The sequence below is a fragment of the Pipistrellus hanaki genome, assembly GCF_964339955.1.
Source record: "Pipistrellus hanaki genome assembly, chromosome: 2".
Classification (NCBI taxonomy): Eukaryota; Metazoa; Chordata; class Mammalia; order Chiroptera; family Vespertilionidae; genus Pipistrellus; species Pipistrellus hanaki.
Window position 1 is genome coordinate 166,605,861 of NC_140504.1, and position 27,198 is coordinate 166,633,058.

Genomic DNA, 27,198 nt, shown 5'->3' on the forward strand with positions numbered 1-27,198 from the left:
AAGTGGGAGTCAGTCATCTATAAAATTCCTCTAATCAGAACTAGTATCTGGATTCCTTGACCATATTCAAGAAAGTACTTGCCAGTGTTGGGTCCTGACTTTGGAGGTGACTCCAACTGTGTGTAACAAGCTGAGCAGGACAGAGTGAGCAACCCACTCTGCTGTGAGGATGAATTGGCACTGCTTGGATCTGGCACCCACGACACTAGGGCCAAGAGGAGTAGCACCAGGGAGAAGCTGAGAGGCCCAAAAAAACTGGCCAGACCTGGTCATGGTAAAGAGTAAAGTCTAAGCTAAAGGGCAGAGGGAAGGGAAAGTTGCTGCATTGGGAGACTCATCTCACCTTCTCTCTTAATCCTTGTAGCTACTCTAAAAGCGAGACATAATCATCTTTTCCATAAACAGAACCTGAGGCTTAGGGACACTAAGTAACTTGTCCAGAGCCATACAGATACCAGGTGGGGCCTGTGTTTGCACCTGGGTCTGTCTTTCTTCAGACCTCTTTCACTCACAGAATTAAAGCAACTGTGTGGCTGCTCAGCTTAGAGGCTGGCTCTGGCCCTGGCCTGGAAGGAGACCCAAGTTATAGACATGGTTCTGTTCACTTTGCTATATGTCTGAGGGAAAATAATTTCTCCCTCTGAGCCTCATTTTTATCATTTGTCAAAATTCTAAATTTTATGGTATCTGGTAAAAATCTTAGGGATGCTACTTTTCCTCTCTCATTCTCCCACACTCCCACCATCCTCTACACACAACCACATGACTTCTCAAGAAGCCATGCACACAGAGTCTTTTATATTATCCAGATTAGAAAGAGGAGTGTGACAAAGGCTAGAGCCTCTAGGGACTTTATCACTGTTGATTCACTCGGAACTATCCATCTCCTCCAACACTTAATGTCTCATCTTCTTTGTTTTTGTCAGGAAAGCCTACCCTCCACCTAGCAAAAAAGAGCTGCCTTTATCTTGCACAATTCACTCTTTTTAAACTCTATCTTGGAGTTTCAGTTGCAGTAAAGAAATCTATTCAGCATGTAATGGAAGAAAATATAATGGAAATATTGAAATAAAAATAATATTCTCCCTAATATATTCATTTTAATTGTTCTTTTTCTTCTCACCAGAGTGAGTGGGAGGTAATCCCTCTAGTTCAGTTACATCTTCTTTAAATGACTGCGGTTTTATAATGTGTTATTTTGTGAGCAGAGGCTTTTCCTTTTTTTTTTTTCCTAACTCCCTTATGTTATTTGAACCACATATGGGTTCAAGTTAAATAATTTTATTGTTTCTGATATACTTTGTCATAAGCCAAAAAACAATAAGTATTCTGCTTATGATGCAAGTATCCTTATTAAGTTCTTATATTAAAGATTTCTAGAATGCGTTGAAAATATAGACCTGGGGACAAAAGCAAACGTTCATGGAAAGGCATTATTAAGTTCTAGAGTTTATAACGTAGGGTTTTTATGAAAAGAGAAAGAGAGAGAGCAAATTGAAACAATAATTCTTACAGCTACAATACTTGGGAAAATCACATAACTTTAATTCTCACAATAACATCATAAGATGGATATTATTAGCTCCATTTTATATCCGAGGAAATAGAGGCTCAGACAAATTATATCAGTTGTTTAATCACCCAAAAAGTACGTGGTGGAACCTGGCTTTTGAAAGTCAGTTCCAGAGGGAGGGATCATGAAGAAAGGGTCATTGCTGGGAAAGGAGTTTTGTCTTTTTCTGAATCCTCCATAATATTTAAGCCCAATAACCACCTTATGAGACAGGTGGCAGCCTGACTATAAGACTGGACCCCATTCCAGACTATTTTATTTGGTAGTCACTAGAAAGAACAGTAGAAACTGTGCTTTTCAAAGCTTGGAAGCCCTAGGACCCACACTGAATTGTATACTTTGAATAAATAAACTATATGGATTAATCCTTAATAAAGTTGCGATTAAAATAAAAGTGAGCCCAGCTGGCATGGCTTGGTGTTGAGTGATGAGCTATGAACCATGAGGTCATTTTTTGATTCCCAGTCAGAATATATGCCCAGGTTCTGGGCTCAATCCCCAGTGGGGAGTATGCCAATCAATGTTCTCTACCATAATTGATGTTTCTATCCACCTTTCCTCTCTGAAATCAATAAAAATATATTTTAAAAAATAAAAGTGAAAGATTTGATTAAACCCAGATCTAGCTGGCACAATAATATGAATCCTAAATTCAAAGATCTGCCCAACACTGATAATCTGAGTAATCTTGGACTCAATTAGAATACGGTATGCATAAAAGGACTATAGGAAGTCAGAAGGTGCTAATATAATAATTTTGTTTTGTTAATTACAAATAAATTTTAAGTTCTAAAAGCAATAAGATTCCTTTTTGAACATTCGGAAAACAACAGAAAGGAACAAGCACAAAAGAAAATGCCCCAAATATCCAAATAAACAACTATCAGTATTTTAGTTTGCCATCTACCTGTCTATCTACCTGCGGTTTTATAATATGTTATTTTGTGAGCAGAGGCTTTAATAATAAAAAAGTATTATTTTACAATATATTTACAATATATTTAATGACTTCATCCTATGCTCTACCAAATATATTTAACCAATCTCTGCTGATAAGTATTTATATAATTTATCATTTTTCTCAATTATAATGAACACTGCTATAACATCCTTAAAAACAAATCTTTGGGCATATTTCTATTTCTTTTATTATTGATAAATTTGAATCCCGAAATTGAGAGGAGAAGCAGTTAAGTGTCAGATTATATTGTGACTTTATTTATTAAATACATAAATATGATCTTTGTAAATCCCTGGTCTCTAATCCTAGTTCAACCACTTGGTCCCTAAAAGGTACACACTTGGTCCCAATAAATCCACAATCATCTACAGGGATTTTCTTCAGTTAACATTAACTAAAATGAAATTCAAGCTGCTGATTCCAACCAAAAAGATTAGTAAAAACCCAAAGAAACTTAAATTAGGTCATGAATATCAACAACTAAGGCTCAGAGGGCCAAGGAAATTACTACAGATCACACATTTTATAAGTAGACGAAGTAGGACTAGAATTGAGGCTGTATGATCCTAATGTCTATGCTTTTCCCACTAGACCTCACTGCTTCACATGCTAAATACTGCCCACAAGGGATTTTTAATTGCTGGTAGCAAATAAGACATATGCACAAATAATTATAATTCAGGTAGAGGAAGATAAGTAACACAAAAATGATGCAGATATAAATATTTTCTTGGGAGGATCAGGGAAGTTTGTATGCTTGTGATGTAGACTGCTAAGGAGGAATTTACTCAGTCATTTAATAAACATTTGAGTAACTATTTGTGGAAGTGAAGCAGACTCTGTCAGCTACCTATGCTGTCCACTTCTTATTGCACACACAGCTAGACATTATTTGACAACCTCCTTTATAGTAAAATATGGCCATTAAACAACATTTTAGCCATAGGAATTTGACTAAAAGTAATATAAACCACTTTCACCAGTGCTTATAAAAGGCTCCCATGTGGGCTTTTTCTACCCCTTTCCTCATCTAGCTTGGTGGGAATGAAGATAATGCCCAGGTAATCCTGGAAGCCATGAATTGAAGATAACAGTCAGCTTGAGTCACTGAATGACTATGCCATTAAGAGGTGCCCTGTCCATTTGTTCATGAAGAAAAAAACTTGTACTTGTTTGATCCATTAGACACTTACACTTTATGGTCAATCTAATACAATTGTTGGTCTATGTTAATATATATATATATATATATATATATATATATATATATATATATATGGAGAGAGAGAGAGAGAGAGAGAGAGAGAGAGAGAGAGAGAGAGAGGGCGCTTTTTAGTTAGTTTTATTCACAGAGATTTCTTCCATGTTTTCTTTTATTATTTAAATAAAGCCCAGCCATTGGTTATGGCTCAGTGGTTGAGCATCAATCTATGAACCAGGAGGTTAGAGTCTTGATCCCCAGTGTAGAGCATGCAGGAGGCAACTGATCAATGATTCTCTCTCATCATTGATGTTTCTATCTCCCTCTCCCTCTCAATTCCTCTCTGAAATCAATAAAATATATTTTTAAAAATTGTAAATTAAAAGAAATTTATTTGAATGTTTGGCTTAAGGCTGTATAAAGCTCAGATTTATAGCATTTTCCAATTCTCATGATATAATACATGATGATTTCAAGCTTCCAATAGTTTAAAAAGCAGCTAACACAACTGCTAAAAATTCAATAATCAGTTACTGCAATCTGACAGGTGCAGCTCCAGGAGACCACTACACTGCTCAATGATATGGTTATATTTCCTTCTGTCTCACTTCTTAGTAAGAATTTGACTTTTGACCATGGCATGTATTTCCAAATGCCTCTTATATCTCATTCCCAGTATCTCTACTGATGTCAGTAATATTCTGGCAGATCAGAAGGATAGGCTATATGATACTCATTTTATTAAGATGAAGAAACCAAGTCCCAGGAAAGTGATATGATTCAACCTGAATAATATTATAAGTAATTGTTAATATCATTTAATAACTTATTTGTTTTATTTTCCATAAATATAACTGATTTTCCACAAATTCAACTTGTAGAATTTCTAAAAATATTTTAAAACAATAAAAATATTTACATCTAAAGACTTTAGTTAACAGTAATACGTATATATTTAATATATATGTTTCATATTATTTCAACAATTATATATAGTATTCTACCCTACTTTTTAATTTATACAAGATCAGCATTTTTTCTGTGTTATTATAGATGCCTGGAAACTATTTTTAATGCCTGCATAATACTGCAATGAGTTGACTCACTATAATTTACTTACTAACTTTCCTGGTTTTAAACATTTAGGTTGATATGAGTTTCTGTCATTATCAATTACCATACAATCAATATCTTTGTATAAAAAGACTTTTCTAAAATATAGGTCTTTTTTTAATTGTTTAAAACTTAGAACAGTATTACCAAGACTAGGACTCAAATTTTTAGATTCCTATTCCTAATCTTTTTCCATTACATTTGCCAACTCTTAAAATAATAAACCACATGGGCATTTTAATCTAATGCCATTCTAAGTTTTCATGTAAGTGCTTGGGTTTTCTTAGTCATCCCTAACCAATGGTGGAAAGGGAGCACCTTGAAACCTAACACAAATGCAAACATAGCTTTCAGTACTATTACTTTATAGGAATATATTCAAGGAAATTGGTAATAACATTACATTGATTAAAATAAAACTGATTAGAGTAAGAGTGGAGTATGCCAATTTGTTTCTGTGGGCTTTGGTTTTATCTTCCCAGTGTTTACACAAGGGCTGTCTTTTGTTCTGCCTTTAAAGTTGTCTACCTGAGTGTTCATTTTGGCCTCATCACTCAGGAGTTGAATGACCAACTTGTCTTGTTTTTCCCAGGGAATTCACAATTTAAAATTAAAGTTTAAATCCCCATATCCCATGAAACACAATAGTTCCAGGCAAACCAGGAGGGTTGGTCAGGAGTGGATACTGACTCGAGTCATCCGCAACTCATCCTGCTCTTTCACCCCTTACATCTATTCAATTACAAAGTTAGGTTGATTTAATCTGCTGTCAATGCTCAAATCCACCCAACTTGTTTTCATCTTTACTATTACCACCTCTAAAATTTGGTCCAATCTACTAATGAACAAATTAATCAGTAAATTCATTTCAGACCTACCAAAGACCACACAGCTGCTTCCTGCTTGCCCTCTTCCTCCATCCTCCCCAAGCACAATAAATGGCAGAAACAGTACTTGAAATTCTGATGTCTTTGGCTTAATGCTGCCCCTTACTATGCAAATGCCATGGGCTTAGTTTCTGTATAGTGAGGATACAAATACCAGTCGTTTTGTAATGCCAGTTCTCAGGAGTGCCTAGTAGCAATTTCAGCTTTTGACAATGTTAAAAAATATTAATGACTTATAGTTGCAGAAACTTGATGCTACGGAATCTTAACAACCAGCAATCTTTTAAAAGACTAATATGTAAACAGAAGTAGAGTGGACTAAAATGGGCAGAAAACTTTTGAATCTTCCAGCTTCTCCAATTTGCTGCTAGGTTGTGATGTTAGCTCCTCAAGGTAGAACAGTCTAGAATGACCATATACTTGCATAATGGCTTTATTTGCTTCTTTTGCTCATTTGCTTTCCACAACTAATTGATTACCAGACCTATGCTAAGGTCTGGAGGCATCTTTGCTTGGGATCAGTCACAATTCTCTTGGATAAGTGAAGAATAATGTTATTTCACCTTGAAAAGGTAAGGAAAGTTTGTTTTCCAATTAGGAATATATTTCATCCAGGAAATTTGGGGTTTTTAATGTTTGTCATGAGGTAAAAAATTTCCCATGGCCTATGTGAATATTAAAATAGGCAATGCCCCTAGACCAGCAAAGTATCAGCTACTTCCCTTTGTTATGATGGTCGCCTGGGTATTGGAGAAATTGGAATTAGGGAGACAATACAGAAGATATTCTAACATGGGAATCTGTAAGGTTATTTGTCATCCTACATTTTGATGAATACCTTAGGGTCAGTAAAATTTAATATTCTGAGGGTCAGTCACATACATTTCTTTATGTTATCCTGAAAACATTTAGGATAATGATTACTGGAAGACAGGTTCTAGTACAGGTCATCCACATAAGGAATGGAAGCAAGTCTTAGGCAGTAGGACTAAAGGGGTAGAAATAAACTTTAAAACAAACCAGTAGCAAGGACAGTAATAGACTGAAGAGATCAGTTAATGAAGTTCTAAAATTAAAGTTCCATTTGGAAACGTATCTTTTCTGTCATATTCACACAATAGCTCCAATTTCTAGAATAATGTGTGGCATATTAAAGGTACTCAATAGTCGTATTAAGTAAACAAATATCTAAGTATCGGCTTAGGGGCAGGTGACTATGAAGGAAGCTTTGTATCTAAGGTCTGGGTTGGTAAAGCAAAAAATAGGAGAGATTAAACATATCAACAACTTGATTTGCTCTGGTCCCTTATGCCTTACATTACAGGATTGATAAACTACAATAAACTCAGTTCTAAAGCTTTCATGTCTTTCAGAACAGGAGATAAACCCCATGACTAGATAATGGTGGCTAGCTTGCAATGTTGAATAAGAACACTAACTTAATTCTAAGGCATTGTAAATGCAAGGACTCATTAATATTTCAAAATCTTGTCAAAAGCCCTGACAGAGAAGACCCAAATGATAGTCCATGAGAAACAAAACAAAATGAAATTAAATAATTAAAGCTTGAGGATTTTCAAAAAGCACAGAAAACGAGAAGATTCCAGAACGGAACACTTGAGAAAATAGGAGGGTGACTACTGTTGCTGTGTGAGATCCCAGCACAGAGCCAGTAAAAGAAGTGCAATGTTATTTTGAAGGCCCTGGTGAGCATATCAACAGTGATGTTCTTTAGTTGGCAAGGTTTGAAGTACACATCAGCACATATGCCTGATAGGGACAGGTGTGCTTTTGTTATCCACCTGGGTTGACTTCAGAGACTCAAAGCAAAGGCCTATCCCTTGTCCAGAGCCCACTGTCAAAAAGGAATTAAGTGCACAGCAGTCTAGTGCACTTGATACAGCAAAGCAAAAAAACAGGCCCAGGAAGATGTTTTATCTTTTAATAAACAGTTTTCATTATCATCATCAAATGCCTGCATTTTTACAAACCTGAGCTTCTTCAGCATTTACAGAAAATTGTCAAGTATCGTTTATAGATAAAAGCACAATTCAATATTTATGAATTGCTGGTTTTCTATAAATATAGACATTTGGAGATGATCTCACTAGTCATTAAATTTTGAACAGGGATCAAAGCTAGAATAATATTAACAATTCCCTGCATTTGTATCGTGTTTACATAATAATATTAATAATAGATGAAATTTACTGAGCACTTAGCAAGTGCCAGGCACTTTACATGTAAATTTGCATAATGAATTCAGTTCAGTTCAGGAAACATTCACTTAGCACCTACTGTGTGACAGATGAATAACATTTTGTTTCTGTCTTTAAAATCCCTTGTTTTGGTACACTCAATCAGTAGTTGTTGAATGAGTAAATGAGTGGATGGATGAACAAAATAATTGGTTTGAATGGCACTTTGGGGTAATAAAAATAACATAGGCTCCTTATTATCTATCATCTTTAGAAAGTACTTAACCTTTCCTAGACTCAATTTCTTCATCTGTAATACAAGGGATATTTAAATTCTCTCTTGCAAAAATGTTGTGAGAATAGTAACAGCAAATGAAAAAGGTCTGTCTAAGAATGGGCTCTAAGTAAGTGAGAGTCGTTATTATCTTCCATATTATCATCATTATTACTGGGCAATCCTATCCAGCTCTCATCCTCATTAGAGCAAATAGAACTTTAAGATGCACAAAAACACAACTTTCACATACACACAGACACACACACACACACACACACACACACACACACACACACACACACTCCAAAACAAAAAAGCAAGAAAAATATACATTATCCTCCTAGGTTACTGAACAACATCTTTGCCCAGGCTAAAAAAACATAGAATCAACTTTAAGTAAAGTTTCCAAAGATACCGTGATAAAAGACAAGCAGGATATAAAATTAATCAAATAACAGACCACACCTTTCCTCAAAGTGTTGGTCAATCTAAACATGAGACCATGTTCTCCATCCCAACGTTCTCAAAAAACAGCACCTGGAGCCATCCAGAAATTCATATCATTCTTCTAACCAATAGCCATCGAAAAACTCATCTTATTCTTCTTAGTGCCAGTGAGGCTAAGCCCTATCCATATAGCAGATGAACTTGAGCTCTGGGTCAAATTCTCCAACCAGAAATATGTCCCAATCAGTGGGTCACTTACCATTTTGGTCTGCTAGTAGATTTCACCATAGGGGCCATTCCATCTCTATAAAGACTCTTGGTTTTGCTGAAGTTAACAATATTGAAAATAACTCTCTGAAAAAGAAAGAGAGGTTTATCAGAAGACTATGCTACATGCAAGTTGACACTTCCTGATAATTAATACTGGAAAAAATAAGCAGGATTAAATGAATTCATATGGACTAACTGTAGAGTGAAGAAAAATGAAGCTCACAGAAACTCAATGTGTTTGCTCCAGTTTAGCACAGTAGTTAACACCTCAGAATCTGGAACCTGGAAGCCTGAGTTTTAATCCCACTTTACACTATCAAGTTGTATGACCTTGCCAAACTATTAAGTCTTTCTGTGTCTCAGTTTCCTCATCTGGAAAATGGAAATAATAATGGTATTTACTGATGAGGATGAAATAAGTTAATATGTGTACAGTGTTTGGACCCATACTTGGTACATAGTAAGTACTATATAAGTTTTGGACATTATTATTAACTAGAGGCCCAGTGCATAAAATTTGTGTACTTGGGGGAAGGGTCCTTCAGCCTGGCCTGTGCCCTCTTGCAGTCCAGGAGCCCTGCAATTGATTGCCCCACAGAGGGAGGCCCCACCCACTGCAGCTGGCTGGGTAGCCTGGGCCTCCCTCTTTGGGGCGATGGTGGGGCCCCTTGACCAATCCCATTACACCTGCCTTGGCAGTGGCAGTCAGTGCTGGGTCACCACGGTACCCACAACCTAGGAGGGACCTAGTGGTCAGAAGTCCAGCCCGTTCACCAGTCCCTGCCTACCAGAGCCTGCTGTGTGCCCAGCCTGGCTTTTGGTCATCCCTTTGGTCCTTTTGGACTTTACAGACCCTGGCTTTTTATATATTAGGATTGTGCTGTCTCTCTAGACTGACCTAGAATTTGTATGGAAATGAATATTATTATTACAGTGACAGTCATGCATTTGAAGCTCAACAAACTAAAGACAGTAACAGTATAAAACTGAAGTTAAAAAATTATACAACTGCTCCATTCCCTTTTGACTAGAACTGCACCCCCTTTGTTATCCTTTGCTAGGCCTAGGGGTACTAGGCTCAACTCCAATTTTAGCACAATTTATAGGGGCATATGTACTTGGGAAAGCACCTTTTCTCTCTGGGTTTCCCCTTTAAAAATGGGGGAGAGGAGTGTTCTAGATGATTAAAGTTCAAAGAAATCAAGCCCTTGTTTTAATAAATAACTTTGTCATAACTGGGGAGAAGAGACTAGGAAAGAAAAGATAATTGGGTTTAAAAGACACTAAATGACCACTGAAAGAGTCCAAAGGACAGAGGATGAGGAGCAGAACAAGGAAAGCCAGAGTAGCTGCAGAAAGGGAAAGCTTTCAATGAGTCACCATAGTCTAGCTTTTCAATCCAGAGGCAGAGAGGGAAGCATCAAAATTCATGTATTGTTTCCATTAACAAATATTTATTGTGTGAGGTATTATAAAATATCAAGTGCCAGGTGTTTTACACACTTTTTAAATTATTTAAATATTCTCCTATAACTACAGACGTGGAAGTGGAGGCTCCATATAGTTTAACTACTTGTTTAAAGTCATTTAATAGATGGAGAGCTGCTATTGAATCCAGGGGATTAAAAAAAAAAAAGATGCTCATGATCTTGAGCTGCTCACTAAGGTTCCAAATTTCATAACTCTAACCAAGTTTATTTTCCAAAATAAGGGCAAAGATAAATATAATAAAAAAATTTTCAAGTCTTTATACTTTTTTTTGAAAAGAGAAAATCTTAACCATTTCCTTTGGCCTCATGTTTGGAACTACCATAAAATATTTTGTTCTATGAAATAAGCTCTTAGGAATAACTCATGTTTTTCTTTCTCCTCAGAGATCTAACCATTGACCACATCTCCAGGCATTTCAGTTTCAGAACTCCCTGTTGTCATTAAATTAAGTCATCAAGAATGTCCAAGGCTATCCCATTATTAATAACCTGGACCTGTCTGTTGTCAGTTCAATTACTTCTCCCAGGCTCTTGACTATGGTCCGATTTAAGAAAATCAATATCAAGAGGCACAAATGGCCTTTGAACCTCACAAAGCTTAATCCCCCCTTTTTTCTTCTGAGATTCCAGGTGTCAGATCCAGTGAACCTGGAAGCCATATTGCAATTTCAGGATTAAATTAATGCTACATGCAGAGGGTGGGGGACATCTAATACAGAAATAATGTGCATATGTAAAGCTGAAATAAATAAATGAGAAAGTAAAACATTTATTGATCATTAATATCCTACACTGTGCCAGGAATAGTTCCCAGGTGTTTTAAATATACTTAATTATTTAGCATCTACATCCATAAACAAAAGTTATTTTAGCCCAACTTCAAACATGAGGAAATTAAAGCTAATACACTAACTGGCTTGTCACTCTTCCCACTCTCCCTCACCCAGCAAAACACACACACACACACACACACACACACACACACACACACACACCAGAACTATTAACTGATAGAGCTAGTATTTAAATCCTAGGTGCTCAGACTATAAAGATCACACTTTCTGTAGCACTACAGGCAAAGAGAACACTATCTCAGCAACATTCTTCACCCATGCATTTCTTCCTAAATTTCCAGCCTATTTAGGAAGGTTACTTGTGGTTGTGAGAGTCAAAGGTATTTGGAAGTAGGCAGTTAGGAAATCTTGTCTTTCCATATTTTACACTTAATTATCAGTTATTTGCTCAAAATGCCTAACAAGAAATGGAACCTAAGAGGTACTGATAACAGCTATAAGAATAGCAAACAACTTCTGAGCACTTCCTAAGTACCAAAAATAGACAGATCCTTCTTCAATTTTCATGTATCAAAGAAGAAATAATGATATAAATTTTACAATATTTATAATAGAGCCCTCACAAGTGTTTCCCTCCCACAAAGGGTTATGGATTTGATTCTCCAACAAGGGCATGTTACCTAGGTTGCAGGTTTGATCCCCACCTCAGTGGCTCAAGCAGGAGGCAATCAATTTCTCTCTCTCTCTCTCTCTCTCTCTCTCTCTCTCTCTCTCTCTCTCTCTCTCTCTCTCCTCCCCTCCCTTTCTCTCTCCCTCTCCTTTCCACTCTCTGTAAAAAGCAATGGAAAAAGTATCCTCTAGTGAGGATTAAATATATGTCCCAGTCGGTAGGACTCAGTGGTTGTGCCTCAACCCATGAAACAAGAGGTCATAGGTTTGATTCCTGGTCAGGGCACATGCCCAGATTTTAGGCTTGATCCCACAATGATTCCCATAAATAATTCTCTCTCATCAATGTTTATATCTCTCTCCCTTTCTCTTCCTTTCTCTAAAAATCAATACAAGTTTTCGAGTCCCTGGGTTTCCAAAGTCCCATTTCCCTTAGTCCAGTTACAGAAGAAGTGTAGCTGGGGTTTCAGTAGAGCTAGAAAGCAAAACCAGTATCCAGAATTTCTGTTCCATATTGAAGTTGGGTCCAGTTCAGCATCAGACTAGTTTTGTTCCATTGGAATATTTTGTGTGGGTTTCACATGGCCAAAGGGACAGAAGTTTTAGGCTTGGGAACGGGTTGAGCCTGCAATTGGAGGGGTCGGGAAACCCCTTACCAAGCCTCAAGCCTGGGGCAGAGGCTTTAGGCTTGGGCAGGGGCCAAGCCTGGGACCAGAGGGAAGGGCAAAAAAATCAATGGAAACATATCCTCAGGCAAGGAAAAAAAATAAAAAGAAAGAAAGAAATGTCATAGCCTATGAAAGACGCATCTTGAAAAATGCTTAAAGAAAGTTGTCATTTTTTCATGGTGAAGAAACTGGAGGCCATGTTGATAAAAATACCTTGGCAGCTGTGGTGACTGGCAGTGGCTGCAGCAGCGGGGTGATTTGTCTGGCACCTTCCCCTGATTAGCCTGGTTGCCTCCTGCAAAGCGAGGCCAGATTGTGGCTTAGGTCCGCTTCCAACAGGGAGTGGGCCTAAGCCATCAGTAGGACATCCCCTGAGGGCTACCAGTATGTGAGAGGGGGCAGGCTGGGCTGAGGGACCCCTCTTCAGTGCACGAATTTCATACACTGGGCCCCTAGTCCTATATAATAAAACCCTAATATGTAAGTTGACTGAACAGTGGAATGACCAGTCTCTATGATGTGCACTGACCACCAGGGGGCAGATGCTCAATGCAAGAGCTTCTCCCTGGTAGTCAGTGCTCTCCCATCCAGAAGCCGAGTTCATGGCTGGCAAGTGCAGCAGCGTTAGCATGAGCCTATCCTGCCTCCGCAGCAGCAGTTGAACATCCCCCAGGCATCCTGGACTGTGAGAGGGCACAGGCTGGGCTGAGGGACAGCCCCCTCCCCCATGCATGAATGTTGTGCACCAGGCCTCTAGTCTATTATAAGCTGATATCAAGCAGTCACAGGGAAGCAACAGTTTGTTAATCAGCTCCACCTGTGTCTTGTTAACTAGAAATTATGAAACTCTTCGTGCAAATACTGCAGTCTGATAGAGATAATAAAGGAATGGCTTACAAGTTATCCTCCCCTTCACTGAAAGCTTGTTCTGAGAAGTCATCAAAAAGAGGTAGAAAGAGAACAGAGCAAAACATTCTTATCAAGGGAAGTTTAGCATATCACACAAGGGCATTAGCAACTTGACAGAATTAAAGCAGATCTTTCAGGGAGATGTGTTCTTCTCCTTATAATTCAGAATAAATATCTACAAATATACAAACAAAAATGCCTCTATTTTCCTCCATATTTAATTTTTTGAGGAAACTCCATAATTCTTTCCATAATGGCTGCACCTGTCTGCAATTCCACCAAGAGTATATTAGGGTTCCCTTTTCTCCACATCCTCTCCAGAACTTGTCATTTGTTGATAGTAGCCATTCTGACAGGTGTGAGGTGATACCTCATTGTCATTTTAATTTTCATCTCCCTGATGTTCAATGACTTTGAGCATTTTTTCATATGTCTCTTGGCTGTCTGTATATCTCCTTGGAGAGTATCTCTTTAGGTCCTTTGCCCATTTTTAATTGATTTTTTTTTTGTCTTTCTTTTATTAAGTTGTATGAGTTCCTTATATATTTTGGACATTAATACTTTATCAGATGTATCATTGTCAAACATGTTCTTCCATGCAGTATGCTCTCTTTTCATTTGGTTGACTGTTTCTTTTGCCCTGCAAAAGCTTTTTATTTTGATGCAGTTCCATTTGTATATTTTCTCCTTATTTTCCTTTCCCCTAGGATATGTATCCGTAAACATATTGCTGCAAGAGATGTCTGAGAAGCCCAAAACACCAATCAGAAAAAATGTATGCACCCCTATGTTCATAGAAGCACAATTTACAATAGCTAATATCTGGAAACAGCTTAAGTGCCCATCAGTAGATGAGTGGATAAAAAAGCTGTGAAATACAATGAAATACTATGCAGCCATCAAAAAGAAGAATATCTTACCCTTGGAGACAGCATGGAGGGAACTGGAGAGAATCATGTTAAATGAAATAAGTCAGTAAGAGAAATACAATTATCACATGATCTCACTCATATTTGGAATCTAAGTAACAAAATAAACTGTTGAATGGAGTGGATCTAGAGACATGGGAGTGTGGAACAGAGTGCAGAATCTTAGAGAGAAGAGGGGGATCGGTGGGTGGTAAGTAATCAAACAATCAAGAAACTTGTATGTATATATGCATTGCCCCTGGCCACAGACAAAGGGACAGTGAGAGTCTGCGACTGGGTACAGGGGTGGGCTGCAGGGGGTCAATGGGTGAAAAAAGGGAATATATGTAAACTTTCAACAATAATTTTTTTAAAAAATGCCTCTCTTTTCCAAAGTCTAATTAAATATATATATATATATATATATATATATATATATATATATATATATATATATATATATATTCATTCAGCCCAGCTGGTGTGGCTCAATGGTTGAGCATCAACCCATGAACCAAGAGGTCACTGGTTCAATTCCTGGTCAGGGCACATACCTGGGTTATAGGTTTGATCCTGGGGAAAGGGGTAGTGCAGGAGGCAGACTATAGATGTTTCTATCTCTCCCTCTCCCTTCCTCTCTCTCTAAACTCAATAAAAACATATTTTTTTTAAAAAAATATACATTCATTTAAACATTTAATTTAATAAATAGTTATAGGATTCCTACTCCATTTTGTGATGGAAATAGAAATTAGTAAGACCCTTTCTCCTTAAGGATTTACCTACTTGGGAAAATAAACATATAAATACACATGTGCAAACACACACACACACAATGTTGAGGTAGTCTAGTCGAAGGAAAGCTGTATCTTTATTGATGAATAAGGACTGGTCAGAAAGGAGAGAAAGATGGAAGAGATTACAATCAGAGGGAGCAACAAGAACAAAAATGAAGTAGTTTGTGGAATTACAAGCTGTTTCCTGTGGCTAAAGCAAATAATTCTGGGGCTGAGTTGGATAAGAGATGAGACTAGCATTAAAAGACATTGCTATCAGACAACAAGAAGAAATAAAAGGCATCCAAATTGGAAAAGAAGTAAAACTCTCCTTATTCACAGATGGCATGACAGTAAACCCTAAAGACTCCATCAAAAAACTATTAGACTTAATAAATGAATTCAGAAGTGTAACATGATACAAAATTAACGCCAAGAAATCTATGGCATATCTATACACTAATAGTGAACTTACAGAAAGAGAGACTAAAAAAGCAATCCCATTTAAAAAATTAAGATACCTAGGAATAAACTTAACTCAGGAGGTAAAAGACCTAACATATATGCAAAAAAAAAAAAAAAAAAACTACAGGACACTGAAAAAAGAGATAGAGGAAGACATAAACAGATGGAAGAACATACTGTGTTCATGTTTTGGTAGAATTAACATCAGCAAAATGTCCATACTTCCCAAAGCAATCTATTGACTTAATGAATTCCCCATTAAAATACCAATGGCATATTTCACAGAACTAGAACAAACTCTCCAAAAATTCATCTGGAATAAAAAAGACCCCAAATAGCTGCAGCAATCCTGAGAAATAAGAACAAAGTTGGAGGGATCTCAATTTCAAATTTCAAGCTGTATTACAAAGCCACTGTTCTCAAAACAGCCTGGCACAAGAACAGACATATAGACCAACGTAATAGAATAGAGAACCCAGATATTGACCCAAACCACTATGCTCAATTAATATTTGACAAAGGAGGCATGAACATACAATGGAGTCAAGACAGTCTCTTCAATAAATGGTGTTGGGAAAATTGGACAGACACATGCAAAAAGTGAAACTAGACCATCAACTTACACCATACACAAAAAGAAACTAAAAAATGAATAAAGGACTTAAACATAAGATGGGAAACTGTAAAAATACTAGAGGAATCCACGGGCAGCAAAATCTCAGACATACGCCAAAGGAATTTCTTCATTGATACTGCTCCTAGGGCAATGGAAACTAAAGAGAAAATAAAGAAATGGGACTACATCAAAATTAAAAGATTTTGCACAACAAAGGAAACCATCAACAAAACAACAAGAAAGCCCACTCCATGGGAGAACATATTTGCCAATGTTATCACCAATAAGGGTTTAATCTCCAACATTTACAGGGAACTCACACAACTTAGCAAAATGATGATAGAAAATCCAATCAAAAAGTGAGCAATGGGCCTAAACAGATACTTTTAAAAAGAAGACAGAGAAGGAAGGCCAAGAGACATATGAAAACATGCTCAAAGTCACTAATTACCCCAGAGATGCAAATCAAAATGACAATGCAATACCATCTCACACCTGTCAGAATGGCTATCATCAACAAATGACAAGTGCTGGCAAGGATGCGGAGAAAAAGGAACACTAGTGCACTGCTGGTGGAAATGCAAACTGGTGCAGCCTCTGTGAAGAACAGTAGAAAGTTTCCTCAAAAAACTAAAAATGGAAATCCCAGTGATCCCACTTCTAGGAATATATCCCAAGAAGCTAGAAACACCAATCAGAAAGGGTATTTGCACCCCTGTGTTCATAGCAGCACAATTCACCATAGCTAAGATTTGGAAACAGCCTAAGTGTCCATCAGCAGATGAGTGGATTAAAAAACGGTGGTACATCCACACAATGGAATACTCTGCTGCGGTAAAAAAGAAGAAATTCTTACCATTTGCAACAGCATGGATGGAACTGGAGAGCATTGTGCTAATTGAAATAAGCCAGTCAGAGAAAGATAAATATCACATGATCTCACTCATTTATGGACTATAATGAACAACATAAACTGATGAACAAAAATAGATCCAGAGACAGAGAAGCATCGATCAGACTGTCAAACCTCAGAGGGAAGGTATAGGAGGGTGCGGGTAAGGGGGAGAGATCAACCAAAGGACTTGTATGCATGCATATAAGCCTAACCAATGGACACAGACAACAGGGGGTGAGAGCATGAGTGGGGAGGGGTTGGGGGGTTGGTTCTGGGGGGATGAGGACACATATGTAATACTTTAATCAATAAAGATATCTTAAAAATATAATTTGATAAAGACAAAGAATAAAAATAAAAATATATATAAGACATGTGAGCCATACTGAATTTTTAAGTATAGGTGTGAAAGATATCTATGTTTTGAAAAGAACAACCCAAACTTGACATTCTGTTCTCCTCTCGGGATGATGAAAAGGTCAAGGAGAATGGATAGATTACCAGCTGCCAATTACCAATCCTAGGCCAACCTACAATGTGCCAAGAGAATGAATCTCTACATTTACCAACTCCAGGTTTTCATTGCCCAGAGTTGCTACACGGTCAATAGGACAAATGGGGCAACAAGTGTATGCATATGTTTGATTTATCGCATGGGTTACTCATCGGGCAAAGGGGAAGAAGCCATGGTGGATTTATTTTTCTCAATGCCTCTGAAATTTTCAAATAGGAATGTGTAGGTTTTCATAATTAGGCAAAACTAAAAATCCCTATCTTTTTTGTTCATTCAGTACCTCACTTAAGGTGGACTTACCACATTCTAGTTGGTCCTCTAATGCTACCTACTTCTTGGTTTATATTCTACTTGCTTTTATTATAATACGGGGAATTATTTTGATTCTTGCATTGCCTTGTTTAATGTCAGTACAACCTTTCCTTGATGAGAAACAATACCTATCTTTCTTACAAATGCATATATCGTATGTGGATAGTAATTGCAAAAATTTTCACAATTCTTATTTCTACTCTGCATCCATATTTTTTGTACTAAGATTTTGTGCTTCATACATCAAAAGGTGTGTCTCTTGATTATGGGCTGACCTTGTGATTAGCTTTGGCCACCATAAATTGGTGGAAGTGACAGCACACTAGTTCAGAGCTAAGACCTCAAGAAGCCTTGTGTAGTTTCACGTTCTCTCTTGAAAACCTATCTCCAACATTTGACAGAGGATGATAGTCCATTATAAATAGAGCTCAGCTGATCCAGCTGAAGCCATCCTACACCAGTCTATAGCCTATAGCCATCTGACAATGTTATATGTCAACTAGTGACCCAGTGCACGGATTCATGCACATTGAAAGGAAATTAATTAGAAGGTGGCCGGTGGGGCGAGACTCAGCAATATGAGGCAGACACACACTAGAGCCAACCTCCCAGGGATCCTCCCCGGTACCTGCGGAGTGAACGGGGTCCCTCTGGCAGGTGGGGTCCCTCGGCCTGGCCTGCAGGGATAGGGCCAAAACCGAATCTCTGGGGTCCTGGAGTATGAGAGGGCACTTTGCAAAGTTGCTGTCATACAGAGTGTGGAACTCGAACACAAGTGTGCAATAAACCAGATTTGGAGCCAACAATGCACCAGCAACAACATAACCCACAGCTGAAGGTGGAATTGCACAGCTCCGCAAGGAATCCAACTCCCTCCTCTCTAGTTTCAGGGTTGTGTCACCTGAGAACTGCAGCTGCCAAATCACTGCAGCTCGGCAGCTCCTGCATTGAGTGTCAGCCCCGTGATGGTCACTGTCCATCATAGTGACCGGTCTGACTGTAGGAGGGACACTTAACATATTAGCCTTATAGATGATAGCTTAATAAATCTGGAATAAAAGTTTTAAAAGAAGAAAAAGGAAATAAAATATTTTTAAAAATTAAGTAATTTACTTTACATTGTAGTTTATAGTCACACTGTTTGTATTAAATTGAGACTTTGATTTTTCTTCCCTATATTTATAAATTTTCTGATACAAGTAAATTCTTCCTTAAGTATTATGTCTATTTATTGTTAAAATACTATTTAAACTTTATATATATATATATATATATATATATATATATATATATATATATATTTATCATTTTTTTTCCTCTAGATTTTTACTCTCTGACTTTATGTGGTGAGGATAATATCAGTTCCTGATCTTCAGAATTATGAATGGCTAAGTTCATGGGAGATGAAATGGATATGTTATAAAGCAATTTCAGTTTCTTTCACCTGATTTATTTGTAAAATGAGAAGTTTCAACAAAATTATACTAGTCTTAGGAGACAGAAGCCTGAGTTCAAATTTTGCCTTTGTAAACTTTAGTGTGTATTATTTTACTTGAGCTAACCATAAAGTCATAATGGTAATATTTTCATTATCTAAAGGCTCAATCTTAAGCTAGCTATCTAAAGCAAGTATTCTGAGAGTTCTTTCAAGTCCAAGATATACATTTCTATGATTCTGTTTTTATTAAGTCCTTATTATGGACTGGGTACTTTTCTGTAAAATCTCACAATAATGACAACTATAGAGAGAACGGTCTTAATATTCCATTTTACAGAAGAGGAAACTAAAGCTCTCACAGAAATTAAATAAGTTGTCCAAGAATACAGTGTTTGTAAGTGGTAGAACCAGATCCAAATTCATATTTGACTCATAAGGGGAAGCTCTAGAATAAAACATACTGTATCCCTTATTTCAGGAATGAACAATCTAAGCTAAACAAATAAGCAGCAAACTCCTCTCTTCCCACTTAGAATCATGTTTTAAATTAAATGCAATACTAGAAAAACCCATGCTTTCAATTTGCCTTTGAAGACAAACATTTTTTATAAAAAGCCATTGATGAATAGCAAACATGTACAGCAGTGCAGTAATGAGAGAGAGAGAGAGAGAGAGAGAGAGAGAGAGAGAGAGAGAGAGAGAGAGAGAGAGAGAGAGAGGAGAGAGACCTGCTTAAAGGCTTACAGGGGCCTTTTCTTTTCCCAAAGCATCTGAAAATTTAGATGATTAGCTTTATGGTACTGCTTTCAGAGCAGAGACCACATCTAATTGCCATCAGAACATGTGCCTGAAGTTATTTGCCATCAGTTATACTAAGCCAAGCAAAATCTCTCATGCAGTACTCCTGAAGCCATTGACAACTGCTTATGGGCTACTGATAGGATAGAGGTCTAGGTTTAGTCTCTAGCCAATATATGGCTACACTCAGGCCCATGTTTCATTTTATGGTTGGGACCAGGGGTAGAACCAATATTAGGGTTTGATCTAGAGCCACAGTTAAGATTCACTTCATCTAAAGAAAGAACTAGTTACTCTCCAAATTTAGAGGATAATTCAATAAACAATCAAAATAGTATATAATTTCAACATGAAATAGATATGTTTTGAATAACTGATACAATATTATCCCAATCATATTTACAACATTACCCTATGTTTATCTGACACATTTTCCGCTATTCATGCAAGGTTCAGGATGAGCTTTTACAAACTAAAAATTATAAAATCCCCATTCATAGAGCTTCACCATATAGTTCTTTTTGAAAACCTAAGAGATCAGTTTAAAATGGAAAAAGCTGGAGTATCTTGTGGATAGCCAAACAGCAGATAAAATGTTTCCTTATTAAAGGCTGCTCTCTCCAATGAATTTCAGAGAACACTAAGATATCTCCTTTGTTTAAAGATAATTACATTTTTCTCAGAGTGGTTCACTAGGGCCTTTACCTTGGACATGAATTTTTCATGACTGATTGATTGAAAAGACAATGCCAACAGAGAATAATACAAGTGTAGGAACCTGCCTTACAAGGTAGAGGTAAATTACTCCAAGGGTTAGAATGACAAACCTAGGTGTCACCTTCAACTCAACAAGTAAATTGACAATTATAAATCTGTTGAAAAATGAGAAAAATCAATTAGGAAAAGGTTGACTTGTATTAAAAACTAGTGTTTGCTTTATTGAACACAAGTGAACTTCCAAAACAAACAGAAAAGTGGTAACAGAAATGCTCATCTCTGGGAGGGGGGTGACAGAAGGTGGAGTGGGAAGAATACTGGATTGGTAGAAATCTGTCTTCTCTTCCAGTTTTATGTCACTGTCTTGTTATTTGACCTAAGGAAGATACTTCCTGTCTCTAATCCTCTATTTTCCTATTTCTAAAGTAAACATAGCTGACTACTCTCCGATCCTGAGTCATGGACTGAGGAATTTGCACCAACTAACACAGTTAAGTCAGGTCCATAGTGAAAAGAGAAACTCTAGGTTCTATAAATATGGGTCAATCCCTTTACTCTTTCAAGAAGCATTTCTTAAACCCCATATATGTGCCCCAAACTATTTATGTATTGGAGATACACAGATAAATAAGATATATCTTGTTTCTATGCTTATGTAGTTTATATTTTAGTGGAGGAGACAAAAAACACACAAGTATAGCCTGGCTGGTGTGGCTCACTGATTGGGCATTGACTTGTAAACTAGGAGGTCATTGTTCAGTTCCAGTCAGGGCACATGCCCATGTTTCAGGCTCCATCCTTATTGTGGGATCTGCAGGAGCTAGCTGATCAATGATTCTCTCTCATCATTGATGTTTCTATCTCTCTCTTCTCTCCCTTCCTCTCTAAAATCAATAAGAATACATTTAAAAAAAAGACACAAGTAAATAAATGAATGTATAATGCAGTATCAGGTAATAATAAGAACTATGAAAAAGTAAAACAACAAATGGTTAAGGCATAGAGTGGAAAATGATCTATTTGGCTTAAAATTATTTTTATTTTATATAAAACTTGTTGAATATCTACTTAGTTCCTCAGAAATGGTCAGGTATTTTTGCAGTGCATATTGTTTCTAATCCTTAAAAAATCTTACAGGTAAATATTATTTTTCATTTTACAGATTAGAAATTAACACAAAGAAAACAAAAGACCAAGTAACCTTCTGCTTCTTCACCTTTCAGAGAGGGGATGGACAAATCTGCTTTGGTTGCTGAGGATAATGATGTTGCACATGCATGAAGAGGTTATGTTTATTATTTACATAACTAGAGGCCCAATACATGAATTTGTGCACAGGTGGGGTCTGGCCACTTGCCCCTGATCGAGGTGGGCGGGGGATGGAGAGGGAGGGAGGAATCGTAGGATGGGCTGGCAAGGAGGAAGGGCCAGGGGGCAGTTATTAGTGTCAAAGATCTTTGCACGGTGTATACACGTTTGCTGTTTGGCTTTCAGATGAGTTGAAGCTTTAAAGGTGCTTTAGTTTCAGGGACATTTATAGCTTCCATTTCTAAGCCTCTCCCTAGACAGGTAATGTGGTTTAGTTCCCTGCTGACAAATCCTCTAAAGAGAGGCTGTGGTGTGATGTGGCTGCCTTCTTGGTATTAAGCAGTAGAGAGAAAATGAAGGAAGATAGTGGGTGTGCTGGGCACCTCTCCTGAACACCTGACTGACACCAGACCATGAGCAGTTTTCCTCCTGATCACTTGTCATTCAGGTTCCTGGTCTATGAAGGCTGGAGAACATTTACTTACTTAGAATCACTGAAGGTCACACTTCAGTGATCAGGGTGGGGGAGGGGAGGTCAGGGGCAGAGCCAGCAGGGGGAAGGGGTCTCAGGCAGTTGGCTGGCTGGCTCTGTCCCTGATCAGGCTGAGTGGCTGCCACAGTGCACATCATAGCCACCAGTCATTCTGGTCATTCTGCCATTTGGTCACTTGGGTTGAATATACACTAGAGGCACAATGCATGAAGTGGCTACCTCAATCCCTCCCATGTTGCTATGACGGCTGACTCAATCCCTCCCTTGCAGCTATAGTGGTGGATTCGATCCCTCGCAGCCATGGCAACTGCCTCAAACCCATGGCTGCAGCCCTAGAAGGTGATCCAAAAAGACATCTGGATCTCTACATATTATACATTTACTAGAGGCCCAGTGCATGAAATTCGTGCACAGGGTGGGGGAGCGGGGGTGTCCCTCAGCCCATCCTGCACCCTCTCCAATCTAGGACACCTTGAGGGATGTTAAACTGGCTGTTTAGACCCACTGGAATCTGGTCTAAACAGGCAGTTGGACATCCCTCTCACAATCCAGGACTGCTGGCTCCCAACTGCTCCCCTGCCTCCCTTCCTAATTGCCCCTAACTGCTTCTGCCTGCCATCCTGATCACCCCCTAACCACTCCCATGTCAGCCTGATTGATATCTAACTGCTCCCCTGCCAGCCTGTTTGCCCCCAACTTCCCTTCTCTGCTGGCCTGGTCACCCCTAACTTCCCTCCCCTGCAGCGCTGATCGCCCCCAACTGCCCCTCCTTGCAGTCCTGGCCCCTCTCAACTGCCCTTCCTTGAAGGCCCGATGCCTCCCAACTGCCCTCCCCTGCTGGCCATCTTGGGGTGGCCATCTTGTGTCCACATGGGGGCAGGATCATTGACCACATGGGTGCAGCTATCTTGATCTTGTGTGTTGGAGTGATGGTCAATCTGCATATTACTCTTTTATTAGATAGGATAGAGGCCTGGTCCAGAGTGGGGGCCAGCTGGTTTGCCCTGAAGGGTGTCCCGGATCAGAATGGGGGTTCCCTTGGGGTGTGAGGTGGCCTGGGCGAGGGGCCTGTGGTAGTTCGCAGGCCAGCCAACCCCCCTGGCAATCCAAGTGGAGGCCCTGGTATCTGGAATTTATTTACCTTTTACAATTGAAACTTTGTAGCCTGGAGTGGAGCCAAGTCCCCTGCTCTCTCGTGGTTGCCACCATTTCTGTTTGGGACTTATGTATCTTCTCTAATTGAAACTTTGTATCCTTGAGTGGAGGCCTAGGCCTGCCAGGGTGTGTGGAAAGCTTGGCTTCCGTTGCCGGGAAACCCAAGCCTCTCTCAACTGCTCTCTGTGGCTGCAGCCATCTTGGCTGGGGTTAATTTACATACTTGCTCTGATTAGCTGATGGGCATGGCTTGAGTGGAGTGATGGTTAATTTGCATATTACTCTTTTATAAGATAGGATTATTATAGATGAGGATTTCCAGCAAGGGTAGAGTAATCTACCAATCTGGTCTGAAAATGGCTTGAGAGAGCAAGAAAGGAGGATTGCTTAGAGTTTTGTGATAGCAGAGGTCAAGGCCAGGATGAGAATTCTCACATATACAAAACCAGAGGATGCATTGTTTGATTTTCCCGCTAGGGCTAAAGAGGCAGCACCCAATCATTCTTACAAGCCTGTCCAGACTCGAGGCTGAAAAGAAAGCAGGCTACTGAAAGGTGCTAACAATCAAAAGTTAAAAATCAAGTTAACTGTTTAATATAGTTTCTAAAGATGATATAGTTTATATAGATGAAACAAAATAAGTGAAACTCAGGTCTGGTTTTGTCTAGCCCCAAAGTTCATGTTTTTTCTATTTTATACTATGGTAATTCTAATGGGGGGCAGTTAGGGGTAACCAGGCAGGCAGGCAGGTTATTATGATAACCAGGCAGGATTGTGAGAGGGATGTCCAACTGCCAGTCTAGACTGGTAGTCGGACATCGCCCAGGGGTCCCAGATTGGATAGGGTGGAGGTTGGGCTGAGGGTACCGCCCCCCCACTCTGTGCATGAATTTCATGCACTGGGCCTCTAGTCTATCTATACTGCTAATTAGACCGAAGTCTTCTGAACATCATTCTGGACATCCTTCCTGATGTAGCCGGGGCTGGAGGAAGGCCAGGCTGGGTCTGCATGACTGTGGGTGCCCAAGGAAGCCAGTCTGGGGTCCCGGGTGCCAGAGAGAAGCCAGTGATGGCAGCTGGGGAAAGGAAGGCCTGCTCTTGCATGAATTTTTATGCATCAAGCCTCTAGTGTATATATAAAAGTCTAATATGCAAAGTGCCCCTTGGGAGTTCGACTGACCTGGAGTTGGATTGCTTGCTATGACATGTGCTGACCACCAGGGGGCAGCAAGGAATGAAGGCCCCAGTCAGCAGCAGGCAGCTAGGGAGGGGATGCTCTGGCCAGTAGCTGGCAGATGCTAAGAACCATACCTGTGCACAAATTTTGTGTACTGGGCCTCTAATATATAGTATAATTCCATTTATAGGAAATTCTAGAACAAACCAACAAGGTCATCCTGGCCTTGACCTCTGCTATCACAAAACTCTAAGCACTCACCATTCCATATTGAAATTGAGAATGGAAAAGGACATGTAATGACAATAGAGCCACAGTTTTCTAATAATTATTCACCTCACTAACTATAGATAATAAGTTTTCTTACAGACCCTGGGAAACTGGACTATAAAAAGATAAGATGCCTTGATGGGTACATTACTCAGAAAACAAATACATTTTGAGAACAGACCAAGGACAAGACACACTTTTGATGTGGTTGCTATGCCTGGACCCTGACCCCCTCCAGGAGTTTTTCTCAGGAATACTGACCATCTTCCAGTTCCAGGAACAGGCTGAGCTGTTTGTCACATCATAGAAGATTAGTTACCTTGTTATTAGACTTTGAGCTCCTAAAGGCTGGACTACAGACTCTACCCTCTTCTTTCCATGTTATACTTGTAGTTCACAGCTGCACATAGCTACCTTCTCCCTCGGGTGTATATAACCAGCCAACTGGCAAGGGGATAGAGCAGATTTTATGGGTGATCCACTGCTCTCCCATACTGCCAGCATTATTGGAATAAACACTCATATGTGATTCAATTCTGTCTCTCCTTAATTGGCTCAAGTGGTGACAGGCAGCTTGGACCCCTTGGTTGTCCAGTTACAAAATGACAGAATATCTGTTACCTTTGGGTAACCAGCAATATTCGATATTTTAGTGAGGGTAGTGGTTACACTAGTGTATTGATTTGTTTAAATTTATTGAGCTGTGTACTTGAAATTTGAGTAGTATATTGTATGCAAATTAGCCTTGTACTTTAAAGAAGTTTGCAAAAAAAAATTCTCACTAATATTTATGACTCCCAGAGAAGATTCTGAATATAGAGTTAATATCTCTTCTAGCTCTAAAATTTCATGATTTTACTGCCAATTTTTACTAGTTGATTAATCTTTACTATGTCTCCTTAACAACAGTATAACAACAGCACTAAAAGTTTCCAACAATAGACTGCATCTAAAAATAGTTCCAACAGCTTAAGTGAGAAAAACATTTGAAAGACCATATATTAAAACCTCTGTAGTGCGCTAAGTGGAACAATAGCATTTTTTTTATACCAAGGGCCAAACAAAAAACTAAAGCTGAAATATTACAAAGCCAAGTTGGTAGACAAATATATGATATTTCACCTCCAGAGGAAAAACACATCTAAATGTCAAATTATGTAACTGAATGTTTTACCCTCTACAGTTTCAAAGGAATAGAAATGTCAACAGCATAGATCCTGAAATTTAGAGACAAGCAATTTATGACTCAAAGCACAGAGTTGAGAGTGTGAAAATCTGTGTGCTAGTTCTGGCTATGTCACTTATTAGTTGCATGAGTTTGGAAAATAATGTAAAGTCTCCAAGTTTTTGTTCCCACTTGTATAAAATTGGTATTAATACTACGCACTTTCCAATATATAGGAAGACTACCTATAGAGTATCTCTAAAATCTCCCTATTATTATTATTATTCATTTACCTCAATGATTTTGAAGCACTTTAGTTTCTTTTTTGTTGTTGTTGTTTAAGGCTCCTGTCTCAACAATCCCAAATATTTGGAAAATTTGAAAACCTACATGGATTGCTCTAAGCAAATGAAACAACATGCTAGAGTTGCATTCTAAGCAAACACTTGTGCAACACATCACAAAGATAAATTGAGATCATTCTCTTTCCCAAACAGAACAACTCTCCCTGAAGAAAATACCTCCTCTAAATTTTTCATTAGAGAAAAAGTAAGGGGAGGATCTTTTACACAATCCAACCAACTCAACATCGGTTAAATCTCCCAAACTGATTCCCACTGTCAACTCTGGCATACCTACAAGAACTCCCTAATTTTAGTTTAAATGACGTTCCCATCTCTAAACATGACTGAATCCCACGCCACTAAGTCAATCTGTCCAAGCTCATGTTCCCC

At 38.5% G+C, this 27,198-nt stretch overlaps 1 protein-coding gene across 1 annotated transcript in view; it reads right to left on the reverse strand.

The window, feature by feature from the left end:
* Positions 1 to 27,198, reverse strand: part of AGBL4 (AGBL carboxypeptidase 4) — an 892,605-nt gene that overhangs the window by 552,429 nt on the left and 312,978 nt on the right. Inside the window, exon 4 of the mRNA XM_084872915.1 lies at positions 8,917 to 9,011. Within this exon, the coding sequence (XP_084729041.1) occupies positions 8,917 to 9,011 (95 nt within the window). The remainder of the gene's footprint in view (positions 1 to 8,916; positions 9,012 to 27,198) is intronic.